Source organism: Eupeodes corollae, chromosome 3 (assembly GCF_945859685.1).
Source record: "Eupeodes corollae chromosome 3, idEupCoro1.1, whole genome shotgun sequence".
NCBI lineage: Eukaryota > Metazoa > Arthropoda > Insecta > Diptera > Syrphidae > Eupeodes > Eupeodes corollae.
This window is the reverse complement of record NC_079149.1, coordinates 19,502,093-19,516,752: the sequence shown is the minus strand read 5'-3', so window position 1 is coordinate 19,516,752 and position 14,660 is coordinate 19,502,093. Positions and strand designations below refer to the sequence as shown.

Genomic DNA, 14,660 nt, shown 5'->3' with positions numbered 1-14,660 from the left:
TTTTGAAAATGAAGATGAGACGCTAAACGTCAAAAGTCAAGTTATATAGTTTTGTGACAGGTAAAACTTAGAACGCTGTCATCTGTTTTTATATCAAATCAAAAGAATACTTAAAATGATTGATTTTAATATTTAACTTTATTTATCTTAATTTTATGAGAAATAATAAAATTAATTAAAATTAAAATTACAAACAAAATTTTTACACAATATATTAAACTATATCAATGTAAGCATATAAATAATTTACATTAAAAAGTTTGCTCGATTAATGGCAAAAATAAAGAGATATACCTATTTATTAGATAATTTATAAATATTTTAGTTTGTTTAAGTCTAAATATTTACAGCCTCCAACTTTGATAAGAACTTGTCCATGCTGTGGGATATGACCATTCGGGGAAAGTTTTAATGAATCCCCTAAATTCATCGGTATAATGAATTTCATGATGAACCAGATGTCCAATTACAGCCATGTCAAATGTTGGACCTTCCCAATCGGGACTGTATCTCTGTGTGTCAAAAAAAGAAAGAGGGAAAAAGTTAGAGCATCACAAAAAAGGAACCTGTTTTTGTAATCTCAGGTTCATTTGAGCTCTGGTTTTATGTTCCTTTTATAAAATCAATCTCAGAGAAGTGTATACGATAAAATAAAGTCAAAAGATGATGACAGAAGAATTCAGAAACTTTGAAATAAAATGGCAGCTCTGTGAGCGTCTGTTTACAAAGCTGATTATATTTTGCTTTGATTCTAATAGAAAATCTATTGCATTATTGAAGAGATTTATGACAGAAGACAGTTACTCAGTTTGACATTTCGTAATTTTGTCTCTTCCTTACATCAAAGCTTAACAGAGATATTGAAGTGAGACAGATTTTTATAGATTGAAAAAATAATGGAAGGAAGACAAAATGTGAAATGCCAAAATGAGAACTGCCAGTGTGAACACCGCTTTAAATATGGAAAACTATGATAACATGTTTTGAGATCAATTTTTTTTTCTTTCCAGGTTCCACTTTTCCACTACTTCCGGAAGCCAAAGTTATTTTTCTCATCGTTTCTTGTTATAACATTGATATTCTTCATTTTTGCCTTTTCACCTATTGGCTTTCCATTTGAAAAGGATGTCAGTGCAAAACGGTTCTACGTTATCGTAAGTTTCCTTCACAATTTACCGACTTAGAAATATTGTTATTGAAAGTTTTCATTTAGCACACTAATCGAGTGTTCCGCAATTATGGCGGTGAAGTTGCCCGAAATGAGTCTGGTTATTATGTCCAGCCTGTTGATCCACGAGATGTCAACTTAGATGGTAAACTTCAATATGTGTGATTTTTCTTAGCAAAAATCTTTACTGACTTTCTAATTTTCAGACTCCGTGTTTAAGGGGGCAATGCCATTGAGTTACACCCAAGAGAACTGTCACAATGAATTATACTGCGGACTTCCATTGTCAAGCACTCGTTGGAAGGACTGGAAGTAAGTTTGCACTTCTCCAATATTTTCTTGAATCATTCATGGAAGGTTTATTTTTCCATTTAAAGTTATTACAGTCGATGGGTACCATCTGGACGGCCTAAAATTACCGAAACCGTAAATCTTAAACTCAAGGCGAAAACATTTCTAACACCGACAAAAGTTCGCTTTGAATTCACCCTCAGCGGACCTGATCGAACGGTGGTGTATATTGGCCCCCTGGAAGGTGTTAAAGTCACCGATTGGTCCTTCAACCGAACACCGTTGGAAGATGCTAAATATAAACCACCATATTTTATCTATACAACTTACTCCAAAGAGCTTATTCCATTGAATTTCTGGATCGAATTGGAGCGCTCGAATGAATTGTGGGAAGGACCGACTTTTAAGTTGGCTGTGGGGGGACATTTGATGCATCATGAAAAGCATTACACAAAAGAATATAAAAAGTATTTAGCTAGCTTTCCCGAATGGGTGTATCCAACGGCTTGGGTTGCATCACACGAAAGCTGGCAATTTTAGTTTTGATTTAAGTTTTTTGTTTTATTTATTTTAATTCTTAGTGAAAATTTATTTTACGTTTGGAAAATAAATTCAAAATTAAAAAAATAATGTGTTTGCTTTTAAAAATGAAGATGAGACGCTAAACATCAAAAGTCAAGTTATATAGTTTTGTGACAGGTAAAACTTAGAACGCTGTCATCTGTTTTTATATCAAATCAAAAGAATACTTAAAATGATTGATTTTAATATTTAACTTTATTTATCCTAATTTTATGAGAAATAATAAAATTAATTAAAATTAAAATTACAAACAAAATTTTTACACAATATATTAAACTATATCAATGTAAGCATATAAATAATTTACATTAAAAAGTTTGCTCGATTAATGGCAAAAATAAAGAGATATACCTATTTATTAGATAATTTAGAAATATTTTAGTTTGTTTAAGTCTAAATATTTACAGCCTCCAACTTTGATAAGAACTTGTCCATGCTGTGGGATATGACCATTCGGGGAAAGTTTTAATGAATCCCCTAAATTCATCGGTATAATGAATTTCATGATGAACCAGATGTCCAATTACAGCCATGTCAAATGTTGGACCTTCCCAATCTGGGCTGTATCTCTGTGAGTAAAATATAAAGATGGAAAAAGTAAGAGCATCAAAAAAAAAAGGGACATCAAACTCAAACTTTTACCTCAAATTCCAAATAAAATTTAAGAGGGGCAGGATCAAGTCCATAGGAGAAATATACAAAATATGGCGGTGTATATTGTTGATCGATTGGTTCCTTGTCAAAAGACCAATCAACAAGATTAGCATCGTCTAACGGCTGAATGAATATTCCCATATGGTCAGGTCCAGAGATTTCAATTTGGAATTTAATATTGGTTGCTGAAACGGCTTCTTTTGAGATAATGCGCATAGACGGGATGCCAATTATTTGGGGACTTGGACCGGGTATCCAAAAGCTTTGGCTCCTGAAAAAAAATACAAAATTTTAACATTATTTTGGTTCTAGAGGAAGCTTTTTTTATTGAGCTTACTTATATCCTAACCATCTGGCATTGTAAATAGGAAAACCACACATCAGCTCTGTTTCACAGTCTTCAGTTCTGGAAGCTTTGGTGAGATTCGAGTTTGAGAAAAATTCTGAAAACAAAAATATTTATTATTTTATGAGGAAAAGAGAGATTATTCTTTAAATGGCGCCCTGTTTGAGATTACATAAGCTTACGTTGCTTAAACGTGAGAAATGTTTCAAAATAAAGAGAAAAGCTTTAAAAAGCATTTCAAGCATGAGTAATTAAAAAAGCTAATAATTTTTAGATATCACAATGAATTCTTCAAAAAAAAATAAAACTTTTTAAAAGTTTGAGTTTATAAAAAAGCTTCAAAATGATTAAGATCCCTAAACTTACAATTAAAGCTTTTTATACTCTTAAGCTTACAGCTTTAAGTTACAGCTTACGTGAAAATATGATGTCTACAATTTTTTTACTTACCATCAAGAGAATGGGGTTTTCGATCAACAGGTACGACATAATATCCAGAGTCTTCTCTTCTTACAGTCATGTCCGGATTATAGAACCTTCTTATGGTATTCTATTTTAAAAAAGACGGTATAAATAAGTCTCTTAGTTTAATTACCACATACTTAAACGACTTACCGTGACATAGTATCTTTGAGGTGAGGTCTTCGCTGTATAAGGAAATCCAACGGGTGTTGCAGCAAGAATAATAAAGATCACACAAATTAAGGCAAATATTGAAAGAATAGTTTTTGTCTTTCGGAATATGAATAAGATCGGAATTATAAAGCCTGCAATCAACAAACTAATTATCACCGCATATCCACTTGTTAGGACCTCTGGATCGGTGTCAGGCCCATCACGACCTTGCATTGGTATGAAAACCTTGAAGAAGGCGTAACAATTGTAGGTGTAAAGAAGGTATGGAACAATCTGGCACACGATGTGAGGAATTAACCATAAGAATGCTGAAAAGACGTCACAATTGTTAATTTGAAATAGAATTCAATTTTCTTTTAAGAACTTACTTTTTCTATGAAGACAAGTGACTAGATTGATGATGACCGAAAGAGTGTAGAAAATTATGCCAACCATGAGCAAGAAAGCCGATCGAATTCCGAAACAGATCATTGGGATAGTGATGAGGACCAGAATCAGGCAGTGGGCGTGCATGAACAACTGAACTGCGATTCCAAGTGGAATTCCATACTGAAATCAATCCCAAGCTTAAATCGGGCCTTCATCCAAAGGTAACTTACTTTGGACTTACCTCTTTTGTTTTCTGTAAATATATCGCTGGCAGGATTCCCAAAAAAAAAAACATCGGACAGAAGTAAAGCCCAAAAGCCATCCACGTTTGTGAATACCACGATAGTGGCAACCCTACAAGATCCAAAATTATTCCCAGCAAAACAGTGAAACCCACGGCCAGAATGACAGAAAGCAGCTGAATTCCAAAAATAATGGCAAAGTGAATGAAGGTACGAGATCGTCTAAGTCCCATGTGCTTAGGTAAAAGCCAGACATACAAGAAGATGCTAATGAGTGCCGCACCGCAGGCTACACTGTTTAGGATAACCCCTGTAGTTTGAGAATAGTAAATTAAAATCCAATTCATAAAGTCATAGAATACCGTATGACCAATTGCGTGTTTCTGAAAAATAAAAACCAATTTTGTACGAAAATGTTTTCCAAAAGTTTTATTTTAATTACCGATGGATCATCAAGCTCAGGAGCATTTGCAAAAGCTTTGGTAAGTTCGAGGACATTATCACCAGTCAGTTGATAAGTGTGTCTTGGGATTAAGTTGAATTTGTCATATTTGGTATGGTAAACGTAGCCATTTACCACATGAGCCATATCAAGTCCTGAAAATAAAAAAGATTGTTTATAATGGTTGAATATGGTTGAGGATGGTTGGGGATGGTTGAGGATGGTTGAGGATGGTTGAGGATGGTTGAGGATGGTTGAGGATGGTTGAGGATGGTTGAGGATGGTTGAGGATGGTTGAGGATGGTTGAGGATGGTTGGGGATGGTTGAGGATGGTTGGGGATGGTCGAGGATAGTTGAAGATGGTTGAGGATGGCTGAGGAAGGTTGAGGATGGTTGAGGATGGTTGAGGATGGTTAAGGATGGTTTAAAATAGATTAGGATGGTTGGAAATTGTTGAGGATGTTTGAAATTAGTTCAGAAAGGTCCAAAATAGTTAAGGATGGTTAAGAGTGATTAAGGATGATTAGAAATTGATTAAGAACAATTGCGAATGAGTTTGTTTAATGTGAGATAACCTTAGAACAAAAAACTTACCAGGAATTTTACCGAAATCTCTGAAGATTCTAAAATCTGTGTCTGAAGGTATGAAGTTGTGTTGGAAAAGTTCTTCAGCAATTGTTGATGCAAACGGATGAACTATGTGTTTTCCGTAATACTGGAACATTTAAAATAATAGCAACATTTATTAAAAGTCCCAAGAAAAAAAGCATAGAATATTGAATTACATTCATTAACCAAGGATGATCTGGACCAGATTGGAAAAGAAGCTCCCGATTACCACTTCCAGCTGAATCCAAATTGATCAATGCTCTCGCATCCTTTGCCCATTTATGATTTGTCACAAAGTTATGAGATCCTTGTAAAGGATTCTCTTCAGCACCATTGAAAAGGAATAACAAACAATGGTCCATTGGAGTATCCTGTTTTGTAATCACTCTCAAAACTTCCAACATAATCACAACCATAGCACCTGCATCTCCAGCTCCTATAACAAAAACAACAACAAAGTTATCCATAATCTTTTCACCACATCAAAATATGCAACATACCTGAACTCTCTGGCACCGAATCAAAATGACTATTCAAAAGCAAACATGATGTTTTGTTCGAATCAATCCGCTGAACTCTAACAATAACATTCTGTATACTCTGATACATATTCACCATCTTCCAAAGGACATAGTTCCCCGATCCAACCTGCACATCCACCTCAATATCAAAGATATCATTCTTCGCCGTACTTTGAATTTTATCAACTTCATTCAAAAGGAATTGTATAGTTCCCTGTTCATTGGCAGCACTTCCCACAACTCTCGGTCCCATTTTGGTTAAATTCAACAAGTTATTTTCAGCCCTCTCACCAATAAATCTCGTCGGATTATTGGCTTCATCTTTTATGTGCAAGATATTCGGGTAATGTTCGAAACTTGGTATTACGGTCACGTAGAACAGAACAAACCAGAAACTCAGAAAAAGTGGCGCCCAATACCAACCGAATTTATTACGGTTATAGATGATTTTCAGATTCTCGTATTTGGATTTCATCTGCAAAATTAAAATAAGAAGGATGAGAATTTAAGTGACTTGTGGCAATAAAATAAATTTTATAATGTTTTTATATAAAGTGGTCCATCATCAACTCGATATCAAGAGTTTATTGCCCTCCAGAGGCAACATTCATTCGTTCGAAATGAACAAATTTAAAGTCAAATTTTATTAATCCATAGAGTAAACGGGTATTTAAAAAAAAAAGAAACAACAAAAACAAATTTTGATGCGAATCCTTTTTATTTAAAAAAAATAAAGTAGGGACTTGTGTGTATACATTTAGCTTCAAGCCAGTAAAACGTAAACTTTTGAAAATTTTAATTGACCATTAAACATTGGATATTGTCTCTGCAATGTGGAGGGGCACGGGAATCGAGGGATAAATGGCATTTTGTATTTTCCAGTGACATCCTTTAGGAATGTATTTATAGTTAAATCTTATTAAAACTGGCAAATGTGGTTGGCATTGGGGTTGCGTATTTTAATGGCTATATTTGTCAGAAAAGAATTAAATTTCAAATCATGATAATGCAGTGGATGTGGGTATTTAAAAATGTAATTTGTTGTTTTCCATTTGAACTCAGAATGAAAAGGTCAATTCAAAAATTATTCAATACGAGTCTGTTATTATTATGGAATTAATTTAAGTTTTTTAGAGTTAAATTTAAAGTTTAATTAAATATGAGTCACTGTTTTTTTTTTAAATTCAATAAACAATACACATATGATGAATTAAGGGAGGATAAAGACTCTATCTGTAGAGTATATTGCTTTAAGTTTACTTCCTTATTGTGACTTTTGAAAAATGTAGCTTTTTTCTAGCTCACTTATATTTAGATATGTTTTTGACCCAACCGCCAAAAATACATTTATTTCTCATACATGCTTTATATTTCTCGCATATTTTGAATCCAAACAATTATTTGTCAGCTTAATGGAATACGAGCAAGTTGCAAGAAGTTGTCAAGTTTGGCACAACTAAAAATTTCTTGAGTGACAAGTTGTCATTTTCCAATTAAATCCAATCAATCTTTTTCACATAAATATGTTTGTATCACAAATTGTAAAAAAACTTTAAAAGTTTATAATAAAAAAGCTAAGCAGACAAGAAAATTTTGTCAAAAATGTTTTGGAAAAGTTGGCAAGTATTTCTCTTACCTCATTATTTGTGAAGCTCAATTCATTTATGTGTTTCAAAATGACAAAGAACAATGCGGCTTGGTACACATTTAAGGGATACAGAATTTAAGCTTTTCGGTCAAGTGGCGTAAGCTTAACATTTTTAGGTAGGAAAATTTCAAGATCAGATCATGTCGTCCTCAATTTTCAGGAAAATTCCTGACGGACTGGAGTAAAATTAAAGAGACAAAATGTTCCCAGCTCAAAATCTGACAGCATTCTACAAACAAGAAAAGTTAGAATTTTCCCGTCAACACATGGACCGGAATTGGAAAACCGCAAGAAGCATTCCATTAATTTACAATTAGCTCTTGAAATTCCAAAAGGATGGGTTTTTGATTAGATTATTTCCAATGACGAAAAGAATTTTAACCTTGATAGGCCAAATGGTTACAAGAGATATTGGCACGATCTGAGAAAAGAAAAAAAAGGTTTTCTACTAGAGAAAATTTGGTACGGGCAGTTGTATGGTTTCGTTTGGGGCCTTTTGTGAACTTACCTTCACCTCTTCAAGGATGAAGTGTTCAGCTTATATCCAGGTGCTTCGGAATAGTTTTGTTCCTACTTAAAACGGTTTCAAGTCTTCCAGTAAGATAATGCCCCAATTCATGTTACACGTCAAAGTTTGGAGAGGTTGGAGTACAATAACAAAATTTGGATGGTGTGGGCGGAAAGTTCACTAAATTGTAATTCTATTGAAAGTCTTTGGTGAATTTTTAAACGCAAAATGTATGCCCTAAACAGTAAATTTGTGAGTATTCCTGAGCTGCGAAAGGCAATTATTGAACTATATTTTGAGCCGTTTCCTTGTCTTCACATCCTCTACAAAAATCAGAGTAGCCGATACTTAGTTTGTTCATGTAGTTCATGTCCCATAGTAACGCTAACTGAGGCCTTCCTAGTTGCAAAAGGAATTTTGTTTTGCCTTTGGAAATCTTAAACAAAAGATTAATGGAAGCTTTGCTAGTTTCAAGAGCTGAACATCTGCTGTTTGCGATTTTAATAAAAGATTGGTTGATTTGTTCGTTTACTTACTTTACTTATTGACCAGTAAATTATTGATATGATTTGAGCTGAGCATTGATCTATTTTTGGTCAATTTTTGTGCCTTTTCATTACCGTCAATGTCACAGTTTCTAGTGGATTCAACAGAGGGAAACGGTGTTGGTTTTGATGAGTAAAACAAGCTCCCTGCGACATTACTGTACCAATCTTGACTTTGTGACAGTGGAAGATATAGCCTTGATTATTTCTTGACTGGCAATAAATATGACTTTGCATTTGTTTTATAAATTGTGTTAAAAAGATCCTTAGCGGCTTCAGAAACTGCACTATAGTACTTCTCTTTAAAAGACACTGCAGTAGTCTGTAATCCTCTTTCTAGAAGAGAATACTTCAAGTGCTATAAGGACTAGACCAATTGCAGCTCTAGAGACATTTCTCTCGCCATCTCCTAAGAACTGGCGACCTACGTCTAATACAGAGTAACAACTGGAAAAGGGCTGCTTTGAACAAAAATAACATTATTAACTTCAAACAGAAAGTTAATGTAATGGGTCCGATTTGTCAAATTGAAAATTTTGAAATTTATCGACGTTTCAAGGTCGATAGAGTCGAAATAAAAGATTTTTAGAAAGATGTCTGTGCGTGCGTGTGTAAGTACGTTCGTACGTGCGTACGTCCGTACGTTGGCGACGTTTTTTCCGTCGTTCATAGCTTCAGAAGAACAAGAAGAGATATCAACTTCAAATAAATTTTGTTATACAGATATTAAGGCAGAAAGATGCAGAAAGGGTGAACATTTTGGTTAACCCTAAATATCTCTCGAACCAATAACGTTAGAGACTTGAATTAAATTTTATACAGGGCCGGGGCGTAGTTACTTCCATATCTGAAACCTGCGTTGGTTTATGGCTTGTTCGAAACTATGTTATATAAGGTTTTCGTTATGACTAGTTTAGTGTCAACAATGCATTGGACAAAGCAAGGTGCCCCTTCGCCGTGGAGGCCTACTTTTCTTTCAGGCGCTCGATCATCGCAGAAATCATTTCAATATCGCACCTGAAGGTCATTTGTTTGTGGGTGGACACGTTCGAGATACCGGTAGTGTGCAGAAGAAACATAATGGACGGTTAAAAAACATGGAAAGGGTAAGGGCGCCGATTTTGAAAGAAATCCCCTAAGCGACCGACAGTGAGATGAATTCTTCAGGAGGAACTTAATTTTCACTGACATTTTATGTCAGCTACCCAAACGTGAAGAAATGATCGTAAAGGAAGTGTGGTTTCAAAAGAATAGCGTCACAGCTGACACGGCACGAAGGTCAATGAATATTTTGTGTGAACACTTCCCAGAACGGGTCATCTCCCTTAGTGGCCAGCAAGGTTTTACTGTGGGGCTACCTTAAACCGTTTGTATACACTGATCGTCTAAAGACTCTTCGTCATCTTACAATTAATAATCGTGCTGCTATCGCCGACATAAGTACAGATTTGCTGGAAAAAGTGGAAAACAATTTCAGATTCTTACTATCTCAGTGCAACTTTCGAGATGTCGTTTTTAAAATCAAATAAAATAAAACTTTAAATGTATATTCTATACACAAATAAAGTAATTAAATCAATATTTCCAATATTTTTTAAAATAAGCAAGTAACCGCGCCCACCCTGTATTATGTATTGTAACGGGATACCAAACAAATACATTTTTGAAAAAAAAATCCAAAAACTGAAAACAAAATTTGTCACCTCGAAATTTTTACTAATAAAAAAACATTTTATCTCCAAAACAATTTTGTGCAACGAAAAATAAAGTTTTTAACCTCTGGTAAAAATTTTAGAAAAATATAATTGAAAGTTTATTTTTATAAAAAATAATTACCAAAAGTAGGTAAAAATTGATTAAATATCTTTTCAAAACTTCGAGATTTTGGTTAAATCTAATTTTAATATTGTTTTGAACATTTGGTTAATTTTTTTTTAAAAATCGAATTGAAAGTTTTTTAACAAAAAATTAAAAACCCTAAAAAAATCCTTTCTAACAGTTCGTAAAACTCGATTTTCGGCTCAAAAGTCTTTTCAAAAATTAAAAATATTGTTTTCGACATTCAGTCAATTTCTGATAAAGATCCAACAGTCCATTTTTTTATAAACAATAAAATATACAAAAAACATTACGAACGTTTGGTAAAAATGATGTTCGGTTCTCGATATCACGTGAACAATAGAAGGTATTGGCTTAAAATCAATTTCATTAAACCAATTTGTATTTGTTTATATAAGAAATAAAAACTTTTAAGAAACGCTACTAAAATCTCGTTGGCAAAAATATATTTTAAAATAAGACTATTTCATCCTATGCAAAATATTGATTTTAGTTTTTAAATTTTTTAGAATAATTCAAATGACAACTTTCTTAACAAAACGCGAAAATCTACAAACCTTTTAAGCAAGACATGTCGACAGGTCCAATCCTACCGCTATCCATCACCACGTCGGCAAAAAACTTAACCAAACACTAACATTTTGAGGATCAAAGGACTTTCAAAAAATCATTCTTTACAATTTGTGGAATTCCAAATTCCAATGATGAATCGCTAAGACTTGACTTTTCGTCAAAAGTACGGGCTTCAGCAGCAAATTCGCAGTTTTTTCTGAGCATACTCAATGGCTTTTCTTCACATCACTATTAACCTTTAGCTCAAAATGTTGCACCAGTTTCAATATTGCGGAGGAGGTTCTTAAAAATAAGCGAAAAGTGTTTTCAATATTCTTACAGTGAATTTCAATAATTTCAGAGTGTTTTTTGAAGAATTTATTGTTCCATTTTGATTAATTTTGTAGATTTTTACGGTTAAATGTCAAAAGATGAAAACTGTCAAAATAGAAACTAGACGAAACATAATTTCAATTTGTTTTGACATTTTCTCAAACGATGACAATAAATATCATGAATGTTCAAGGCCTATTTTTGTTAATTTAATTCAAAATAAATAATTTTATCTAGTTTAAACACAAAAACTTTTTTTTTTCAAATCATAAAAAGTTTCTGTTATTGTTAATTTAAAATGATCCCATTTTTTAGATTTAAACAAAAAAAAGAACAAAGTAAAAAAAAACAACCTGCTCGCTCAAGTGTGTCTAGGTTCAAGTTGTAAACATAAACATAATTAATTTTCTCGTACTGGAGATCATTCAGCCTCTACAACTGCCGCTGCCATCGCCACCGCCTCTAACAAGGTCAATGATAAATAAAAATAGAATCCCTTGCAGCCTTGTAAAGGGGGCAGAGAAATAACACTTTCGATAGAACCTTTCCCAATTTAAATTTACATTTCAATACAAAAAATATATATGTATATCGTTGCCCCGCTGCTGCTGCCACTAGTGCTGTGAGACCGACTCAAAATTTTATTTTATTTTAATTTAATATTTCAACACATAGGTGGGTAATGTAAGCAAAAGCATTAACAAGAATTATTTTTAGAATTTATCATATTTTAACATTTTTTGTTGTTGTTTTGCTTGTTTGGTTTTTGCACTTTACAAATTGTTTTTAATAAAAATAGATTTTATTTTCTAATACATATGCACGTGTTCGGTTCATAGGTATTTATTTCTATAGATATTTGTATATACAGGGTGGTCCATAGTCACCACCGCCATAGGACACAGTTGAGCTTTCAAAATAAAAAACGTTACATTTTATGAACAAAATAAAATATGTTAAGGTATTTACAAACGAAAACTTTAAAAATCTAAAAAATTGGTATCATATTTATGGAAAAAGCCTTAAATTGAAAAAGTTGTAGTTTTGTGTTGCTTAGGCAAATTAAAAAAATCAAGAATCGTTTAAAATTTGACAAATTTAGAGCCAATTTAAGAAATAATTCCAAAAGTCATAAGGTTCTTATGAACTTGTAACTTGAGGAGCTGGGAAACGAGAAAATGTTCTCACAAATATTCTTAAATTTACCTCATCTCAAATCATATGGTTATCTTTTCTAGAGTTTACTGTGAGACACCCTGTTTTTATGTTCTGTGATCACTTTGTATATCGTAACGACATGACATATTTTAAGTATTTATTTTAGTTTTTAATGTATTTTTTTTTTAACTAAACTTTTACCTTTAAGTTTCATTCATATTTTATTGTTGCAAAGTTTTGAGACCAATGAGTGCCTATAAGTTATAGTTGATTGTATTTTGAAAGAGTATTTAATTTTAAATTTTGTCAATGTAGTGTAACGTTATTCTGGTGCTTACGTATGTTTGTAATTTTTAAAAAATTTTCATAAAATTAGATTAATATTATTGCACAATTAGTTAACTCATTAAGTTGGACTTATTTAGTTGATTAGGTTTTTAATAGTTTTTGACCTGATTTTTTATGGTAAACTAATATTTTGAACTTGTTATACAGAGTTTTCCAAGAAGACATTTTATTTTAACAGCTGTCACTTTTAAAGCTGTCTTTTAATATTTTACAATTTAAAAACTTTGCTTTTTGGTAAAATTGAATACACAGTTTGCAACCCCTTTCAACATTTTGGCCCTATTTTCGTCACCAAAATTCAGGTTCTCCGAGGTTTAAAGAGATTGAAAAAAAATGTTGCTCCTTATTTGAACCTAATAGTGGCAGTTAACTAGTTGCGAAGCACCAACAAGCTTCGGATACTGACGGATTCACTGTTGACAACTCACGGACAACGAACTTCGGATCTGTACGTGGAATGTTAGGTCCCTTAACAGACCACGTGCAGCCGAACAATTTGCGGTAGCCCTAAACTGCTGCAAGGCAGATATAACCGCCATCCAAGAAGTGCGATGGGATGGACCGGGCAAACGCAAACTAAAAGACTGAGATACTACGGTGACTGCTACCGAGAACAACGACAGCGTCTATTTGTGTGTAGATTTGTTTTTGGAACTAGACTCAGGCAAAAAGTCTTGAGTTTCAACAGTGTGAGCGAGCGCATCACTACAATACGCATCAAGGTTAAATTCGCCAACATAAGACTAATATGCGCGCATGCCCCAACAGAGGAGAAAGATGAAAACATGAAAGATATATTCTTCGAGCTCTTGGACAAGACATATGAGTACTGGGCAGTGACATGGCTATGACATTAAAATTGTGTTAGGAGATTTTAATGCCAAGCTTGGAAGAGAAGACATCTTTGGTGGCATAATCGGGAGATCCGACAACGGATTCAGGCTGGTCGATTCTGCTGCGGGGCGAGACGTTCTGGTAGCTAGTACGCAGTTCAAGCATCTTAATATCCACAAGGGGACATGGAAATCTCCGTCAACCAGATTGACCACATTGCGATCGACGCACGACACAACATTGCCAACATTGACTTGGACCACTACCTCGTTGAAGCCAAGTTACGGCTACGGATATCCCGATCCAAGCCAAAACAAGGAAGTATTGTGAGAAGATTCGACGTAAGACGGCTACAATCGCAAGAGACTGCCATGTCCTTTTCCGATCGAGTCTCTAATAACCTCTTAAGGAGTCCTATGCCGCCTGCATTAAGCATTGAAAACCAGTGGCAACATTGCCTTGCAGCCATCAGAGATGCCGCCTCTGAAGTTTCACCCGGCCACCACAGCGAAACCCCTGGTTTGACGACGAATGCCGGCAAGCCTACGCAGTGAAACTGCAGGCATACAAAACAGCGCTGCACAAAAGGACCAGAGCTCGCGAGCTCTACGAGCAGAAGAGGAGAGAGGAACACAGGCTTCTTAGATGGAAAAAAAGAGAGCATGAGATATGACAACCGTGCGATTGAGGAGATAGAGAGATGTCACAACAGGAATGAGGTTCGTGAATTTTACCAAAAGGTAAAAAAAAACCTCCCAAGGGTATCAGCCACGAACCGAAGCCTGAAAGACGATCAGGGCAACACCGTAGTAGAACTGCAGTGGATGCTGAGAATATGGAAAGATCACTTCTCCAAATTATATATCAGCGATGACGAACCGAATTCCACTGTAAAGGAGAGGGAACAACTCAACCTAGGCGACGCAGATCAACAATTCTGCTTTCCCGACCTTGAAGAATTGAAGATAGCTATATCTCAACTTAAGTCAAACAAAGTTGCTGGAGCTCACGGCATCGCTGCCGAACTATTCAAA

The 14,660-nt window shown here is 34.3% G+C and overlaps 1 protein-coding gene across 2 annotated transcripts in view; it reads right to left on the bottom strand.

Annotated features, from left to right (window-relative positions):
• Window positions 1–119: 119 nt before the first annotated feature.
• LOC129949545 (endoplasmic reticulum metallopeptidase 1) overlaps window positions 120–14,660 on the bottom strand; it is a 43,338-nt gene continuing 28,797 nt past the window's right edge. Inside the window, exons 2-12 of one of the 2 annotated variants that reach the window (XM_056061067.1) lie at window positions 5,841–6,336; window positions 5,517–5,776; window positions 5,326–5,446; window positions 4,731–4,885; window positions 4,288–4,671; window positions 4,046–4,226; window positions 3,657–3,985; window positions 3,492–3,591; window positions 3,033–3,138; window positions 2,684–2,966; window positions 120–512 (exon numbers count right to left, since the gene is read on the bottom strand). In XM_056061067.1, the coding sequence (XP_055917042.1) occupies window positions 345–512; window positions 2,684–2,966; window positions 3,033–3,138; window positions 3,492–3,591; window positions 3,657–3,985; window positions 4,046–4,226; window positions 4,288–4,671; window positions 4,731–4,885; window positions 5,326–5,446; window positions 5,517–5,776; window positions 5,841–6,336 (2,583 nt within the window). In that variant the 3' untranslated portion in view covers window positions 120–344. Of the gene's footprint in view, window positions 513–2,217; window positions 2,611–2,683; window positions 2,967–3,032; window positions 3,139–3,491; window positions 3,592–3,656; window positions 3,986–4,045; window positions 4,227–4,287; window positions 4,672–4,730; window positions 4,886–5,325; window positions 5,447–5,516; window positions 5,777–5,840; window positions 6,337–14,660 lie in introns of those variants that run through there. The other variant, XM_056061066.1, reaches the window with a different exon arrangement.